The 16,796-nt window shown below is 43.1% G+C and overlaps 1 protein-coding gene across 2 annotated transcripts in view; it reads right to left on the bottom strand.

Moving 5' to 3' along the window:
* The window catches only part of LOC115151024 (neuron navigator 1), a 152,862-nt gene that overhangs the window by 119,776 nt on the left and 16,290 nt on the right, over positions 1 to 16,796 (bottom strand). For both annotated transcript variants that reach the window (XM_029694926.1, XM_029694927.1), the window contains exon 2: positions 262 to 1,124. In XM_029694926.1, coding sequence (XP_029550786.1) covers positions 262 to 1,097 — 836 coding nt within the window. In that variant the 5' untranslated portion in view covers positions 1,098 to 1,124. The remainder of the gene's footprint in view (positions 1 to 261; positions 1,125 to 16,796) is intronic.

The raw sequence follows: 16,796 nt of genomic DNA, 5'->3' as shown, positions 1-16,796 counted from the left end.
GATACAACGTTATGCACAGGCAATAAGCCTAATTATATGACTTGAATACAGAAGTCAGCTTTGTGAGGGGAAATACACCTAATTGATATGCAGAACAAATACATGTTTAGACTTCAATGGTTTCACTACACCAGTATAAAATATATTAAAAAGCCTAATCATGTTTTCTGGCTTGAATGCATTCCAGACATACTGCCAGTGAGTGTACAGTAGAGTAAAGGATGATGTTATCAGTCTAAAAATGTGAAACACTGCCATCACCTGAACGTGAAAGGTGCCACAGTGGCCATGTTGACTTGGGCTGGCTCAATCCCTCGGCGTGGCACACTGACTGTCTGACTGCCATCACCACCACCCTGGCTCAGATGGGACTCTCTGGGTTTGTTGGTGGACATATCTCTCTCAGACACGCCCATGCCTTGGCTGGAGAGCTTTCCCGGTTCCCTACGCTCCTGGCATGTATGGGTGGTCGTCAACACAGAGGTGATCAGGTTCCCGTTCCCTGCTTTAGTGTGGGAGAATCTTCCCCGGCTTTGGCCTGAGTGGACATCACCACCAGAGAGCTTGCACAAGGCATCCTGTGCGTCTCCATTGTCATCCAGACTTCTGTGGCAAACCCCGCCTAAGGCCCAGTTCCTGTTGATGTTTCTCCTGACGTGAAGTTCTTGCAAAGCCTTCTGGGATAGCGCGCTGCTGCTGCTGCGGAGGTCAAGGGTGTCCTTGGAGCGTGGTGGTGGAGCTTGCTTCTTGGGGACCTGGGGGCTGCTGTAGGCTGACCGGCTGCCTGTGCCTCTCTCTGGGGCATAGGGGGCTCTGGAGGGGGGACAAGGGTAACAGATACCACCCCTCTGCTGCAGCAGGTGGCTCTTCAAAGCTGCACCTCTCTGCAGCTCATTTGAAAAGGTGGAGGAGGAGGATGGATGCGTTTTGGCTCTGGGCTGAAATTGTGCTGTGGAGTTAGGGAGGCCGCTGCCCCCTTGGTGTTTGGGGTCCAGTCTGGAGAGGGGGATCATGCTCCGGGGTAGGGGGATACCAGAAACCAGACCTGAGCCTGGTTGGGCCTGGGACATGTTCTTAATGTTCACACCGCCGCTCATGGTCAATGATGATCACCGGGACAGTTTCTGAAAGAAAAAGAATAAAGAAATTACACACTGCTCTCCGTATTTCATATTTACAGTTTTTCTCAATCGCCTACAACAATTTAACGGAACAATGTTGTGGATTTTCAAAACAGAGTCCACAAGACACAAAACTCTGTGGGTTTTTCGCATTTTGAAAATGTACAGTGGGGGGAAAAAGTATTTGATCCCCTGCTGATTTTGTACATTTGCCCACTTACAAAGAAATGATCAGTCTATAATTTTAATAGTAGGTTTATTTGAACAGTGAGAGACAGAATAACAACAAAAACATCCAGAAAAACGCATGTCAAAAATGTTATAAAATTATTTGCATTTTAATGAGGGAAATAAGTATTTGACCCCTCTGCAAAACATGACTTAGTACTTGGTGGCAAAACCCTTGTTGGCAATCACAGAGGTCAGACGTTTCTTGTAGTTGGCCACCAGGTTTGCACACATCTCAGGAGGGATTTTGTCCCACTCCAATTTGCAGATCTTCTCCAAGTCATTAAGTTTTCGAGGCTGACGTTTGGCAACTCGAACCTTCAGCTCCCTCCACATATTTTCTATGGGATTAAGGTCTGGAGACTGGCTAGGCCACTCCAGGACCTTAATGTGCTTCTTCTTGAGTCGCTCCTTTGTTGCCTTGGCCGTGTGTTTTGGGTCATTGTCATGCTGGAATACCCATCCACGACCCATTTCAATGCCCTGGCTGAGGGAAGAAGGTTTTCACCCAAGATTTGACAGTACATGGCCCCGTCCATCGTCCCTTTGATGCGGTGAAGTTGTCCTGTCCCCTTAGCAGAAAAACACCCCCAAAGCATAATGTTTACACCACCATGTTTGACGGTGGAGATGGTGTTCTTGGGGTCATAGGCAGCATTCCTCCTCCTCCAAACACGGCGAGTTGAGTTGATGTCAAAGAGCTCCATTTTGGTCTCATCTGACCACAACACTTTCACCCAGTTGTCCTCTGAGTCATTCAGATGTTCATTGGCAGACTTCAGACGGGCCTGTATATGTATTCTTGAGCAGGGGGACCTTGCGGGCGCTGCAGGATTTCAGTCCTTCACGGCGTAGTGTGTTACCAATTGTTTTCTTGGTGACAATGGTCCCAGCTGCCTTGAGATCATTGACAAGATCCTCCCGTGTAGTTCTGGGCTGATTCCTCACCGTTCTCATGATCATTGCAACTCCACGAGGTGAGATCTTGCATGGAGCCCCAGGCCGAGGGATATTGACAGTTATTTTGTGTTTCTTCCATTTGCGAATAATCGCACCAACTGTTGTCACCTTCTCACCAAGCTACTTGGCGATGGTCTTGTAGCCCATTCCAGCCTTGTGTAGGTCTACAATCTTGTCCCTGACATCCTTGGAGAGCTCTTTGGTCTTGGCCATGGTGGAGAGTTTGGAATCTGATTGATTGATTGCTTCTGTGGACAGGTGTCTTTTTTACAGTTAACAATTAGGAGCACTCCCTTTAAGAGTGTGCTCCTAATCTCAGCTCGTTACCTGTATAAAAGACACCTGGGAGCCAGAAATCTTTCTGATATAATATAACATTTTTGACATGCGTTTTTCTGGATTTGTTTGTTGTTATTCTGTCTCTCACTGTTCAAATAAATCTACCATTAAAATTATAGACTGATCCTTTCTTTGTCAGTGGGCAAACGTACAAAATCAGCAGGGGATCAAATACTTTTTTCCCCCCACTGTAGCTACCTTCTCAAAACATAAATACATTAACATATACCGTCAAAATTGCTAATATGAATGAACACGACTTCCTGCAAAAACATTCACGCCACCACATCTCTTGAGTCCAAGCAGACAAAACAGAAAGTTAGTCTGTCTTTTAAAAACCCTAGTAGATCAATGCATTTTCTTTGCAGTCTCTAAATCATGATGGTCAAAATTAGGAGTACAACTTTCCAAAAGTGCAGAATTATGGGAAATGACTCTCCTTTTTATGTATATTTGACCAAACAATATCATACACGTCAAATATTATTCCTGATAAACAATTTAAAATAATCACATTGGGTGGAGGATTCTGTCATCAGTACCATCACAATCCAATTCCATGTATTCAATGCAAAGGCTGGTTTGCTCATAGTTTTGTAGACTTTCCATTGGAGCACAGAAACACAATCCACAATAGAAAAAAAGGAAAGGTGAATACAAAGGAGGAACACAACTGATATGAATGTACAGGCCTCAATTCACACCAAACCAAAGCTCTATAGTGGAAGGTCAAAATGTTGGAGATTAATGACTGAGTAGTAACCCAAAGTTACTTAGGAGTAACCCAACGTCGTTCTCTGCATGTCCACAATATTGTAACAAATCGTAACGATTAGACATTCCCCATTGCTTTGATCTTCCAATATATTGTACATGGTATGGCACTGATGGGGTGAGTTAGTAGTATTTACTGATTGCCGGAAACAGTGAACACAATTGCACACATTTCTCTTCTGATGAAAGCACTGTTTTAATATTCTGTGAACTAAACACTATACAGTGGATTTTGTATTAACTGATGACTGATGACATTAAATTTTTGCAAAAGGTCTAAGATATGCAAGTCAGGTACTAAGGCAAGAAAATGTAGGACCTATTTGAGCATTTGCTGTTCTGATATAAATACTTTTCGTCACAGATCCAAAATTTGCTTGTATGAGATTGAGAAAAACTGTAAGCGTTAATTTCCATTTGTATGAGACCCAGTGAAAATCGTCAAAACAGTTGTCATGTTACAATTGATTGATTCTAAGTTGTTGCCTTTTTCATGGTCTTTTACTTCCAGACTGGCAAATATCAGTAGCTAGCTTACTGTACATATCATATGGAATCAATCTGAAACAAATTGAGGATTGTTCTAAAGCTTGATGTGTGTGGTCCTGCTTTGTGGGAGACTAGGGAGAACACATGCATGTGTCTGTCTGAAATAAAAAAGTTATACAGTGGATCGTATTCTTGCAATCCGTAGGAGACGGAAGACACAGCATGCTTATTATAACATGTGTTCCACTGTATACTGGACAAAAGATGCGCATACCAGGCCGTCAGTCTGACAGAGAGAGAGAGGGTTATAGTCTATAGATTTACGGTATTTTCCCTTCAAATATCATTTATTAAACAGAGACTTAGGAATGCGTGGGGATGTGGGTAAGATTGGAGTGTCATGAAAGTCAATTAAAATATAATTTTGTTAGAATTATCTATATTATCAATATTACTTGTTTAGGTTGAAGCTGCTTTGCCACAAACATATTCCAACATGATGCTCTCCCCTCCAGTGAACTGCATGCTGGGAGAGTCAGTGACCGACTGACACCGTTTGGCACTCCCTATTGGAGTGTCATGAAAGTCAATTCAAATATAATTTTGTTAGAATTATCTATATCATCAATATTACTTGTTTAGGTTGAAGCTGCTTTGCCACAAACATATTCCAACATGATGCTCTCCCCTCCAGTGAACTGCATGCTGGGAGATTCAGTGACCGACTGACACCGTTTGGCACACTTAGCAGGACCGCCGGCCCTTTAAGGTGGTGCCAGCATCACCCCACCCCAACGTCTGCTCTGGTCCCTTGGACATGCTCCACCACTCCTCCTCTCTGGGCTTAGCTAACCATGGCCTCCCCATCAACACCCAGCCCCTATCTACCACCCTCATATCACAACAAACCAGCACCAGCTATCTGTACCGTGGGGGACTTGTTGACGTGGTGTGCTACAGCTGCACATTAGATTGCCAGAGGCAATCACTTCTAAGATACTCAGTGAAGTATATAATTGGACTTGTAGATGTTTTAGCCCTATTTGCCCCCCTTGCACAACACATGGCACCGTGTCTCTGTTCCAGATTAACCACTCAGTAATCACTGGAGTGGAGATAAACAGAACAGGGCCAAGTTTCCCGATAGGGATGGAATTTAGGCTTCTGAGTGTTTTAACAGCCGAAGATGTAACATGCGTTTCCCTAAAACACCACGCTGAGAGAACGTTCGCTAGGTGTGTCGTTGAGGCATGTGTTGATACTGATAGGATCGAAAGAAAGATAGCACTGCTCTCGGATGAATTATTCCACAATACTGACGACGCAACAGCTCATATACACACACACTATACATATATACAAAAGTATATGGACACTCCTTCAAATTAGTGGATTTGGCTATTTTAGCCACACCCGTTGCTGACAGGTGTATAAAATTGAGCACACAGCCATGCAATCTCCATAGACAAACATTGTCAGTAAAATGGCCTTACTGAAGACCTCAGTGACTTTCAACGTGGCACCGTCATAGGATGCCAACTTTCCAACAAGTCAGTTAGTCAAATTTCTGCCCTGCTAGAGCTGCACCAGTCAACTGTAAGTGCTGTTATTGTGAAGTGGAAACGTCTAGGAGCAACAACAGCTCAGCCGCAAAGTGGTAGTCCACACAAGCTCACAGAACGAGTGCTGAAGCACGTAGCGCATACAAATCTTCTGTCCTCGATTGCAACACTCACTACCGAATTCCAAACTGCCTCTGGAAGCAACTTCAGCACAACACAAAGGAAATCTTAAAGCTACAGCGTACAATGACATTCTAGACAATTATGTGCTTCCAACTTTGTGGCAATAGTTTATCTAGGCAAGTCAGTTAAGAACAAATTCTTATTTTCAATAACGGCCTAGGAACAGTGGGTTAACTAACTGCCTTGTTCAGGGGCAGAACGACAGAGTTTTACCTTGTCAGCTCGGGGATTCAATCTTGCAACCTTTCGGTTACTAGTCCAACGCTCTAACCACTAGGCTACCTCCTTTTTCAGCATGACAATGCACCCATGCATAAAGCGAGGTCCATACAGAAATGGTTTGTCGAGATCGGTGTGGAAGAACTTGACTGGCCTGCACAGAGCCCTGACCTCAACCCCATCGAACACCTTTGGAATGAATTGGAATGCTGACTGCGAGCCTGGCCTAATCGCCCAACATCAGTGCCTTACTTCACTAATTCTCTTGTGGCTGAATGGAAGCAAGTCAACGCAGCAATGTTCCAACATCTAGTGCAAAGCTTCCCAGAAGAGTGGAAGCTGGTATAGCAGCAAAAGGGGGACCAACTCTATATTAATGACCCTGATTTTGGAATGAGATGTTCGACGAGCAGGTATTTGAGTGTATTTAGGCCTTGTAGGAGAGGTGTTGCCACATACATGCATGCACACACACACACACACACACACACACACACACTAATTAAAATTAATCTGTTTGGCATTAATGACAGTGGAGTGACACATCTCCTCCTACAAAGAGTAAAATCAAAGGAGTAAAACAGATAGTTTACTATTTTTGACATATAGTAGAATTTGTAAAATTGTAAAACAGTAATATGAATCTGATCTGAAAATAGCTCAATAGGCTGAAATAGAAAGTACAGTTATTTTCTTACCTAACTGCAGACTTCCTGTTCCACGCGAGCCAGAGTAATTCCTCTATAAGTCCTAAGCAGTCCTGCATATGTCAGTGTTCCATACCAACTGCAAACCACTGCAATGGGATAAACCTATAATGCAGTTGAATGCAATTTAAGACCCACGTGTTGCGTTAAAGAGTGTGTGAGTGTGGGTCAGAGGATGCTGGACACAAATGAGCCAATGGAAGAGCTAAGAACGAGGCTTGGATATATTGTAACAGCATGTTTATCTTTAATGTTTTTTCCTCTGTACTAACCCCCTCCCCTCGCTGTCATTCGCTCTTATTCAATCTCTCTCACATGCCCAAATTCCATACACATCACACACACACACACACACACACACACACACACACACACACACACACACACACACACACACACACACACATACAGTGACTCATATTTTTGCGTGACATCATGCCAACCTATCCCCTGAAGTTATGGTCTGCCACTGTTTGAATTTGACATTCAGCACAGCACCTTCCAGCAGGCAAACATCAAAACCACACAGCCAACATTACTGCCCCAGCCCAGTAAATGTACCTACAATCAGCCTGTATTGAACCATCCCACTGGGCACAGATGTCAATTGTGCCCAGTGGCTCAATTGGCTTAACAGAATGTCATTGAAATGATGTGGAAACATCGTTGTTTCAACCAGTGTGTGCCAAGTGGGATGGTTTTTAAATATGCAAATCAACTTCCAATAGAATTACTCAATGTTCTCTCTAAAATACACAAGGAAAAATGCATTTTTAATTGCAGGTTGCAGAGAGACCTTAACATTCAGGGTTTTGTCTTACTACCCAAAGCTGAGGACATTTCAAGGCTAGTTCTGCCTGCATCTCTTTATGTTGACCCTAAGACTTGTACTGCTATTGATTAAGTCTTGTTTAAATTCATATGGAAAAACCAAACAGAATATAAAAAATACAAATAAATTATTGTGAGGTGATATTCAGATGAGGGTTATAATGTCCTGGATTACCAAACAATCATTCAGATCTTGAAGATAAACTGGATTGAAAAGGGTGTAATTAGAAATATCTTCCCATGGTTTTATATTCCCAATGTGATATTTGAAAAGTGTAGTGGTCTTCATTTTTTGCTCTCTTGTAATGTTTATAAATCACCCATGAAAGTGGCTAATTTTAATAAACAAGCATCCTGGAAAATTGCTAAATATACACCGTCTGACAAACAACATGTCTGCTTTCGACCAGTTGCCTGTAGCTCTTCTTCAGTTCAATAGCTAATCCCATCATTTGAAATGGACCGATACAGGATACTACCACTTGACTGACGACACCGACTCCAAAATACGGAAAAATCCAACCCGCACTGACCCAATCAGCTTGTATCAATCGAATTCATTACATTACAATCAGTTGATCAAGTGACGTCTGTGGCAGCAGAGCTGTCAAACGGTGAATTTCAGTTTCAAGCATAGCTGAGTTTCAAGCAAAGCTGAGTTTTACACCATAATGATGAGTGTGTCACAGCAATTCAGTCCGTTGATAAAACTGGATTAGCAACATCTTTCCCATTGATACTTTCCTGAGTCACCCCTAACTGCCCACTAGAGCTGACCACTAGGCGATAGGCGAGCAACACTTCATAATAACATTGTCTACTAGCGTTATATAACAGTCCTGTCTTGATCCATTTCTTAAATTGTGATCAGAGTCCCAGAGACTGGGGGGCACGCAAACACACATGCACGTACACATAGTCAGACACTGACACACAAACCAACATCCACCCACCCACACACACAACGCAACACACAGTGACACACACTCGCCCCCACACACAGTCAGACAGGTGTGTGGGGGGGGGAGGGGAGGCGGAGGCGGAAGCATCACAACACTGTGTCTCGCCTTACATTTGGCTCAAGGCCCCCAGTGAGAAGACAGTTGTTGAGCGGGGCTGAGACGCTGTATCTCCATGACGGCTCACTGCTCTGCTTTATCTTTCAACATGGCCTCCAGCAGAAAGGCATCGGCTTCCTCCATCCCTTTAACATCTCTGTCTCATGATAACCATCGCTAGAGTGATTGGAAAATGAGCTTGTTGAAAAGAAAGAAGTGCCTATGGTGTGTTTCACATAGTTATCTACCAATTATCATAATTCTGGCCTAATTTCACTGTAATAGGATCATTGGCATCTATTGTTCTGCTGTTTAATAATCATGATGAGGATTTACCGATAAAGCTCAAAATGATGAAACGGGATCTAGAATCTGATTAAAATTCCTTATGTTCACTAACCAATAAATAGCTAGGCCTATAATAGGATTAATACAATAATTCAGTTTGTCTGCCTGCAAACACAGGAAGAGCTTGGAGCGTAGTTGTGCATACTTTTGTTGTTGTACTTAACCAGGTAAAGCCTTTTTGAGATATATCTTGCATTTTCAAGAGATACCTATATTGTTGTATGTACAGTGCATTCGGAAAATATTCAGACCCCTTGACTTTTTCCACATTTTGTTACATTACAGCCTTACAACAACAAAAAACTCATCAATCTACACACAAAGTCCCATAATGACAAAGCGAAAACAGGTTTTTAGAATTTTGTGAAAATGTATTAAAAATAAAAAACAGAAATACCTTATTTACATAAGTATTCAGACCTTTTGTTATGAGACTCAAAATTGAGCTCAGGTGCATCCTGTTTCCAAAGATCATCCTTGAGATGTTTCTACAACTTGGTTGGAGTCCACCTGTGGTAAATTCAATTGATTGTACATGTCAGAGCAAAAACCAACCCTTGAGGTCGAAGGAATTGTCCGTAGAGCGCTGAGACAGGATTGTGTTAAGGCACAGATCTGTGGAAGGGTACCAAAACAATTCTGCAGCATTGAAGGTCCCCAAGAACACAGTGCCTCCATCATTCTTAAATGGAAGAAGTTAGGAACCACCAAGACTCTTCTTAGAGCTTGCCGCCCGGGTGAGTAATCGAGGGAGAAGGGCCTTGATCAGGGAGGTGACCAAGAACCCGATGGTCACTCTGACAGAGCTACAGAATTCCTCTGTGGAGATGGGAGAACCTTCCAGAAGGACAACCATCTCTGCAGCACTCAGTCAGATCTTTATGGTAGAGTGGCCCCATCATGCTGTGGGGATGTTCTTCAGCTGCAGGGACTGGGAGACTAGTCAGGATGGAGGGAAAGATGGACAGAGCAAAGTACAGAGCGATCCTTGATGAAAACATGCTCCAGAGCGCTCAGGACCTCAGATTGGGGCAAAGGTTCACCTTCCAACAGGACAACGACCCTAAGCACACAGCCAAGACAACGCAGGAGTGGCTTTGGGTCAAATCTCTGAATGTCCTTGATTGGCCCAGCCAGAGCCTGGACTTCAACCTGATCGAACATCTCTGGAGAGACCTGAAAATAGCTGTGCAGCGATGCTGCCCATCCAACCTGACAGAGCTTGAGAAGATCTGCAGAGAAGAATGGGAGAAACTCCCTAAATACAGGTGTGCCAAGCTTGTTGCATCATACCCAGGAAGACTTGAGACTGTAATCGCTGCCGAAGGTGCTTCAACAAAGTACTGCGTAAAGGGTCTAAATACTTATATAAATGTGATATTTCAGTATTTTTATTTTAAATACATTTGCAAAAATGTCTAAAAACCTGTTTTTGCTTGTTCATTATGGGGTATTGTGTGTAGATTGATGAGGAAAAATGTAAATGTAATCCATTTTAGAATAAGGCTGTAACACAAGAAAATGTGGAAAAAGTAAAGTGGTCTGAAAACTTTCTGAATGCACTGTATGTGTGTTTATTTAAGCTAATTATTTACAATACTGTAAAATAGAAAAATGTAAAACAACTCTGTCTGTTCGCTCTATGCTGTGGATAAGACATAGCAGACGATACATCTAAATTCACAGAGGCGAAAAAGAGACATGCCATGAGACTCAAGAGGTCAGTGTTTCAGACAGGACAGGCCAGGGCAAAGTGTATCACCAGGACCACCCGTCCACAGCTGGGTCCCAGTGTTCCCATCACTGCCACCTAAATAACAGATACTGGGAGACCAGGGTGCCAGCCCTTCCGTTTCCCAGAACAGATCGCTACTAATCCAATTGTCCCTCATTCACTCAAGCTAGTCAAGCTCACTCCTCAATCCGTCATACATTCTAATGCAATTACGGCAGCTATGCAGCAGGCACTCTCCTGAAGGAATGTGTGTGTGTCTGCATGTGTGTGCGTGCATGCGTTTGTGTATGCACAACTCAACTCCATTTTGTTCCTCCCCGCCTACAAAGACTCAAGAGGGAAGTTCCGGTGGTCAGGTCTGTACAATCAGAATACATGCTCCAAGACTGGCGCCTCTTGTGGTAAAGTCAATGAAGACGCCGACTCAGTCACCGAATTCATCAAAAAATACATAGATTATGTGATACCGATGGTGTCTTCCAAAACTTAACTGAAACAAAAACCATGGATTGATGGCAGAGAGATGCTACTTATAAACACGGCAGTTGTATGGTTATACAGTACAGATACGACCTACTCAGATCGATCAAGTGGCGAGACAAGTATAGGGACAAGGTGGAGGAGCAATTCAGCGGGTCGTACATGAGGCGAATGTGGCAGGCTCCTCAAAGGGTGGTACGCTCAGCCTAACGCACCATTGGGTGCACACTGCCTGCCCTCCAGGACACTTACAACACCAGTTGTTGAGGAAAGTCAAGAAGATCATCAAATACCACAGCCTGTTCTCACTGCTTCCATCACTCAGACGCGGGCAGTATAGGAGCATCACGGCAAAAACAGACTGGCCAATAGCATCTACCCACAGACCATCAGGCTGCTGAATAGCCACCACTAGGCAGCTACCTTCTCCCCCCGTCCCCTTTCTGCACTGTTGGAGCTCTGAGCTTAAGAATTTCACTGTGCCCTGCAATTACATATGCAACCATGTGCATGTGACTAATAAACTAATCAAATCTACACTACCGTTCAAAAGTTTGGGGTCACTTAGAAATGTCCTTGTTTTTGAAAGAAAAGCACATTTTTTGTCCATTAAAATAACATCAAATTAATCAGAAATACAGTGTAGACATTGTTAATGTTGTAAATTACTATTGTAGCTGGAAATGGCAGATTATTTTATGGAATATCTACATAGGCGTACAGAGGCCCATTATCAGCAACCATCACTCCTGTGTTCCAATGGCACGTTGTGTTAGCTAATCCATGTTTATCATTTTAAAAGGCTAATACTGATTAAAGAAGCAATAAAACTTGCCTTCTTTAGACTAATTGAGTATCTGGAGCATCGGCACCCGCAAAACACCAGTCTCAATGTCAACAGTGAAGAGGCGACTTCGGGATGCTGGCCTTCTAGGCAGAGTTCCTCTGTCCAGTGTCTGTGTTCTTTTGCCCATCTTAATCTTTTCTTTTTATTGGCCAGTCTGAGATATGGCTTTTTCTTTGCAACTCTACCTAGAATACCAGCATCCCAGAGTCGCCTCTTCACTGTTGACGTTGAGACTGGTGTTTTGTGGGTACTATTTATTGAAGCTACCAGTTGAGGACTTGTGAGGTGTCTGTTTCTCAAATTAGACACTCTAATGTACTTGTCCTCTTGCTCAGTTGGGCACTGGGGCCTCCCACTCCTCTTTCTATTCTGGTTAAAGCCAGTTTGCACTGTTCTGTGAAGAAGGTAGTACACAGCGTTGTACAAGATCTTCAATTTCTTGCATGGAATAGACTTAATTTCTCAGAACAAGTATAGACTGATGAGTTTCAGAAGAAAGTTCTTTGTTTCTGGACATTTTGAGCCTGTAATCAAACCCACAAATGCTGACGCTCCAGATACTCAACAAGTCTAAAGAAGGCCAGTTTTATTGCTTCGTTAATCAGCACAACAGTTTTCAGCTGTGCTAACATAATTGCAAAAGGGTTTTCTAATGATTAATTAGCCTTTCAAAATGATAAACTTGAGCTAACACAACGTGATAAACTTTTAGCTAACACAACGTGCCGTTGGAACACAGGAGTGATGGTTGCTGATAATTGGCCTCTGTACGCCTATGTAGATATACCATAAAAAAATCTGCCGTTTCCAGCTACAATAGTAATTTACAAAATTAACAATGTCTACACTGTATTTCTGATCAATTTGGTGTTATTTTAATGGACAAAAAATGTGCTTTTCTTTCAAAAACAAGGACATTCCTAAGTGACCCCAAACTTTTGAAAGGTAGTATAGATTGGCTGAAACTGGCATCTTGTGAAGGCAAGTAGAGTCACTAATATAAATGAGAGCTGCAACTATGCTTTCCTGACATGTCATCCATTTTGCTGTTGAAACATTGTCGCCACAACATTCAGCCATATAGAGACGCACATGTCTATCTAAGCAGTTATCACTGCTAATTAGTTAATGATTAAAAGGGTTTTAATCAATTTTGAAACACTAAATACTGAGTGGAAATCTAAGCTCCCACAGCATATGTTGGATTAGTCCTGGAACTTTGTCTGCCATAGCCACTGTAGGCTTTGGGAGGGTGAGTTAAGAAGGGGAATTTATTCCTTACTAGTCACTTTAAAGGTCTAATCTGTCCAGCCCTGGGCCACCCAGCTGAGCTCATGCTGCAGGGCAGTTTACAGGGCAGCAACACATGTCCAATGATGACACAGACTTTCACAGGTCTCTCCTACACAGAGCATAAATACAGCCTCAGTCAACTACGTATCCCTCAATCCGAGATGTTATTATTTCAGTTATCTAACTTAAACTGAATTTAGAGACACCAATGACCTTGTTCGTTGTCAATTGACTCGTTTTTCCACGTTTATATTCCACTTAATCACAGTCTGTTTTTAAAGAAGACTTGCCAAATCCAAAATGGCCAAACTTTAAAAGCAGTAGTCAGAGCAGAGAAAGTACACCCTGCCAGTGCCAACCAACCCTGTGACATCCCACAAAAACAAGCAAGACCACTGCAGTCAACATGTTATGTAACTGACACAGTTCTCAATTGAACTCTTACTGTTACTGCAGTAATGGATGATGCTGTAGTGCAGTGAGTGCAGTGAGCATTGATGCTGCAGAGACTGTAGGCGTGGGACCATCGTTCTGTGTAGCTTAGCCTACAGATCTGTATGTGGGCTGACAAGTAGGTCAGTAGAATACAGAATAGTACAACAGCGTATTAAGGAGCACTGGAAATTGAAAATCTTCCGTTCTGCAGCTAGTTTACCTTAGAAGGTGCAGTGGCAGTGAGATTAAGTTCATGCATATCAAATTTAAACATATGATCCTCTCTGTGCAGGTAGAGGTGGATGAGACTCTCCCTGGTTGCCCTGAATTATTGCCTCAGAGTTTCTCGTTGAGTAATGCTACAGTTCATAAGGAGTTTATGCATTCAGTAATCCTACTATCATGTCTTCCTCTTCATCGTCGTGCTGGCAAGATCTCTACAGTCTGATCAACTGTCAGACTGTGTTATGGACATATAACATGCCCCATCCGGAGGTGTGCCTTGAGAACTAAGCCGTCTCCTCTCAAGTCCATAATAAGATGGATTGGATGTGATAGAACACACCATTCTTGGAGGAATCCACACACCCATTCCCAAGCTGCTATCTCTTCTGCAGCAGATATTTCCATATACTACCATGTTATTATATAGAGGGGTAATGTCTAAGACTAGGTTATACATAAACATCCTTCACTTCACCTCACCACCACAAATTCTCTGATTTGTAACCCGAGCTATTCTAGCTGGTCAATGAGAAGTCTATGGATGTGTTTCAAATTACCCCTATTCCCTATATAGTGCACTACTTTTGACCAGAGCCCTGGTCAACGGTGGTGCACTACATAGGGTGCCATTTGGGACACATCCTATGAGAGTTCCATGAAAAACACCACATGCCAAACAGATTGAAGGTTCCAAGGCAAACACGTGTCCAGACTCTGGGTTTGTCAGGGTGGAAAGACTACCACTGGAGCGTGTCTCTGGACCAGACGGCCCAAACCAGAGTCCACATTGGCCCGGACACACAGGGTGTGGCGGTGAGCATCACTGAGACGTGGCAGTCAGAGAGGCTAATGGAGACCTTCGTCCGTTACACAAATTATACACTTAGTAGCACCTTGTTTGCCACAAACATTCAGAAACTACATTTTCAGACATAAGTAGGTGAAGCATACAGTTTAGTTTGCCCTTGAGGGAACATCTTAGAAGGTATACACTGAGAGTACAAAACATTAGGAACACAGGCTCTGTTCATGCCATAGACTGACCAGGTGAATCCAGGTGAAAGCTATGATCCCTTATTGATGTCACTTGTGTGTCACTGTGTGAACTGCAACACTGATGGGTTTTTCACGCTCAACAGTTTCCCGTGTGTATCAAGAACGGTCCACCACCCAAAGGACATCTAGCCAACTTGACACGCCTGTGGGAAGCATTGAAGTCAACAGGGGCAGCATCGCTGTGGAATGCTTTCAACACCTTATTGGGTCCATGTCCCAACGAATTGAGGCTGTTCTGGGGGCAAAAAGGGGTGCAACTCAATATTAGGAAGGTGTTCCTAATGTTTTGTAGATTCAGTTTATGCTTGAAGCAGCATAGCTTGCCTCTGCATACAGTAGATGTTGTGTTACCACAGGTTGCTATTTCAGTCCATCCCTCCCACAATCACAGTTGACATTGAGATTATTTCAGAAGTTCAGAAGAGGTACAGTGAGATGTGTGTGTGTGTGTGTGTGTGTGTGTGTGTGTGTGTGTGTGTGTGTGTGTGTGTGTGTGTGTGTGTGTGTGTGTGTGTGTGTGTGTGTGTGTGTGTGTGTGTGTGTGTGTGTGTGTGTGTGTGTGTGTGTGTGTTTAACTATACTTGTGGGGACCAGAAGTCCCCACAAGAATAGTAACCAAACAAAAATTTGACCAATTGGGGACATTTTGTTAGTCCACACAAGGTCAAATGCTATTTGTAGGAGGTTTAGGGTTCATGTTAGAATTAGTGTTAGGGTTAGAATTAGGTTTAGGAACTAGGGTTAGTTTTAGGGTTAGTGTTAGGAGCTAGGGCTAAGGTTAGGGTTATGGTACAGGTTAGGTTTAGGGTTAGGGGAAAATAAGATTTTGAATGGGACTGAATTGTGTGTCCCCACAAGGTTAGCTGTACAAGATTGTGTGTATGGGTGTGGTCTGTTCCACTGGGGATGACATCAACAGCCATTAGTGGTATTCCCTAGCAGCATTCCAGGGCCAGACGTCTCACATCACATGGTATTGAATTATGTGTGTGTAAGGAAAAGGTGAGTCTGAATCATGACAAATGCTCACAACATCCACAGACACGCACACACACACACCATATGCCTACTTACGCTGAACAAAAAATATAAACGCAACATGCAACAATTTCAAAGATTTTACTGAGTAACAGTCCATATAAGGAAATCAGTCAGATGAAATAAATTCATTAGTACCTAATCTATGGATTTCACTTGACTGGGATACAGATATGCATCTGTTGGTCATAGATACCTTTAAAAAAAGGTAGGGGCGTGGATCAGAAAACCAGTCAGTATCTGGTGTGACCACCAGATGACTTCAGTGGTTTCAGTGCACAAGAGGAGGAAGATAGTGACCAATGACTTTCTTGGTAGGCTACTGTTTACTGCTAATTTTTTATTTTTTGTCACAAGCCGTGTTTCGTTAAAGCCTATTTATTTTTGTTACAAGCCGTGTTTCGTTAAAGCCTGTGTAAAGTTCATTTGTTTCAATGTACCGGTAGGCACCTGCGGCTTATAGACATGTGCGGCTTATTTATGTTCAAAATAAAATTCAGTGGGTGCGGATTATATTCAGGTGCGCTCAATAGTCCGGAAATTGCGGTAGTTAATCAAGCTGTTGATTGTGGCCTGTGGAATGTTATCCCACTCCTCTTCAATGGCTGTGCGAAGTTGCTGGATATTGGCGGGACCTGGAACACGCTGTTGTACACATCGATCCAGAGCATCCCAAACATGCTCAATGGGTGACACGTCTGTGAGTATGCAGGCCATGGAAAAACTGGGACATTTTCAGCTGCCATGAATTGTGTACAGATCCTTGCAATATGGGGCTGTGCATTATCATGCTAAAACATGAGGTGATAGCGGCGGACGAAAGGTACAACAATGGGCCTCAGGATCTCGTCACTGTATCTCTGTGCAT

Source organism: Salmo trutta, chromosome 16, assembly GCF_901001165.1.
Source record: "Salmo trutta chromosome 16, fSalTru1.1, whole genome shotgun sequence".
NCBI lineage: Eukaryota > Metazoa > Chordata > Actinopteri > Salmoniformes > Salmonidae > Salmo > Salmo trutta.
Note: the sequence above shows the minus strand (reverse complement) of the source record. Positions and strands in the feature narration are given on the sequence as shown.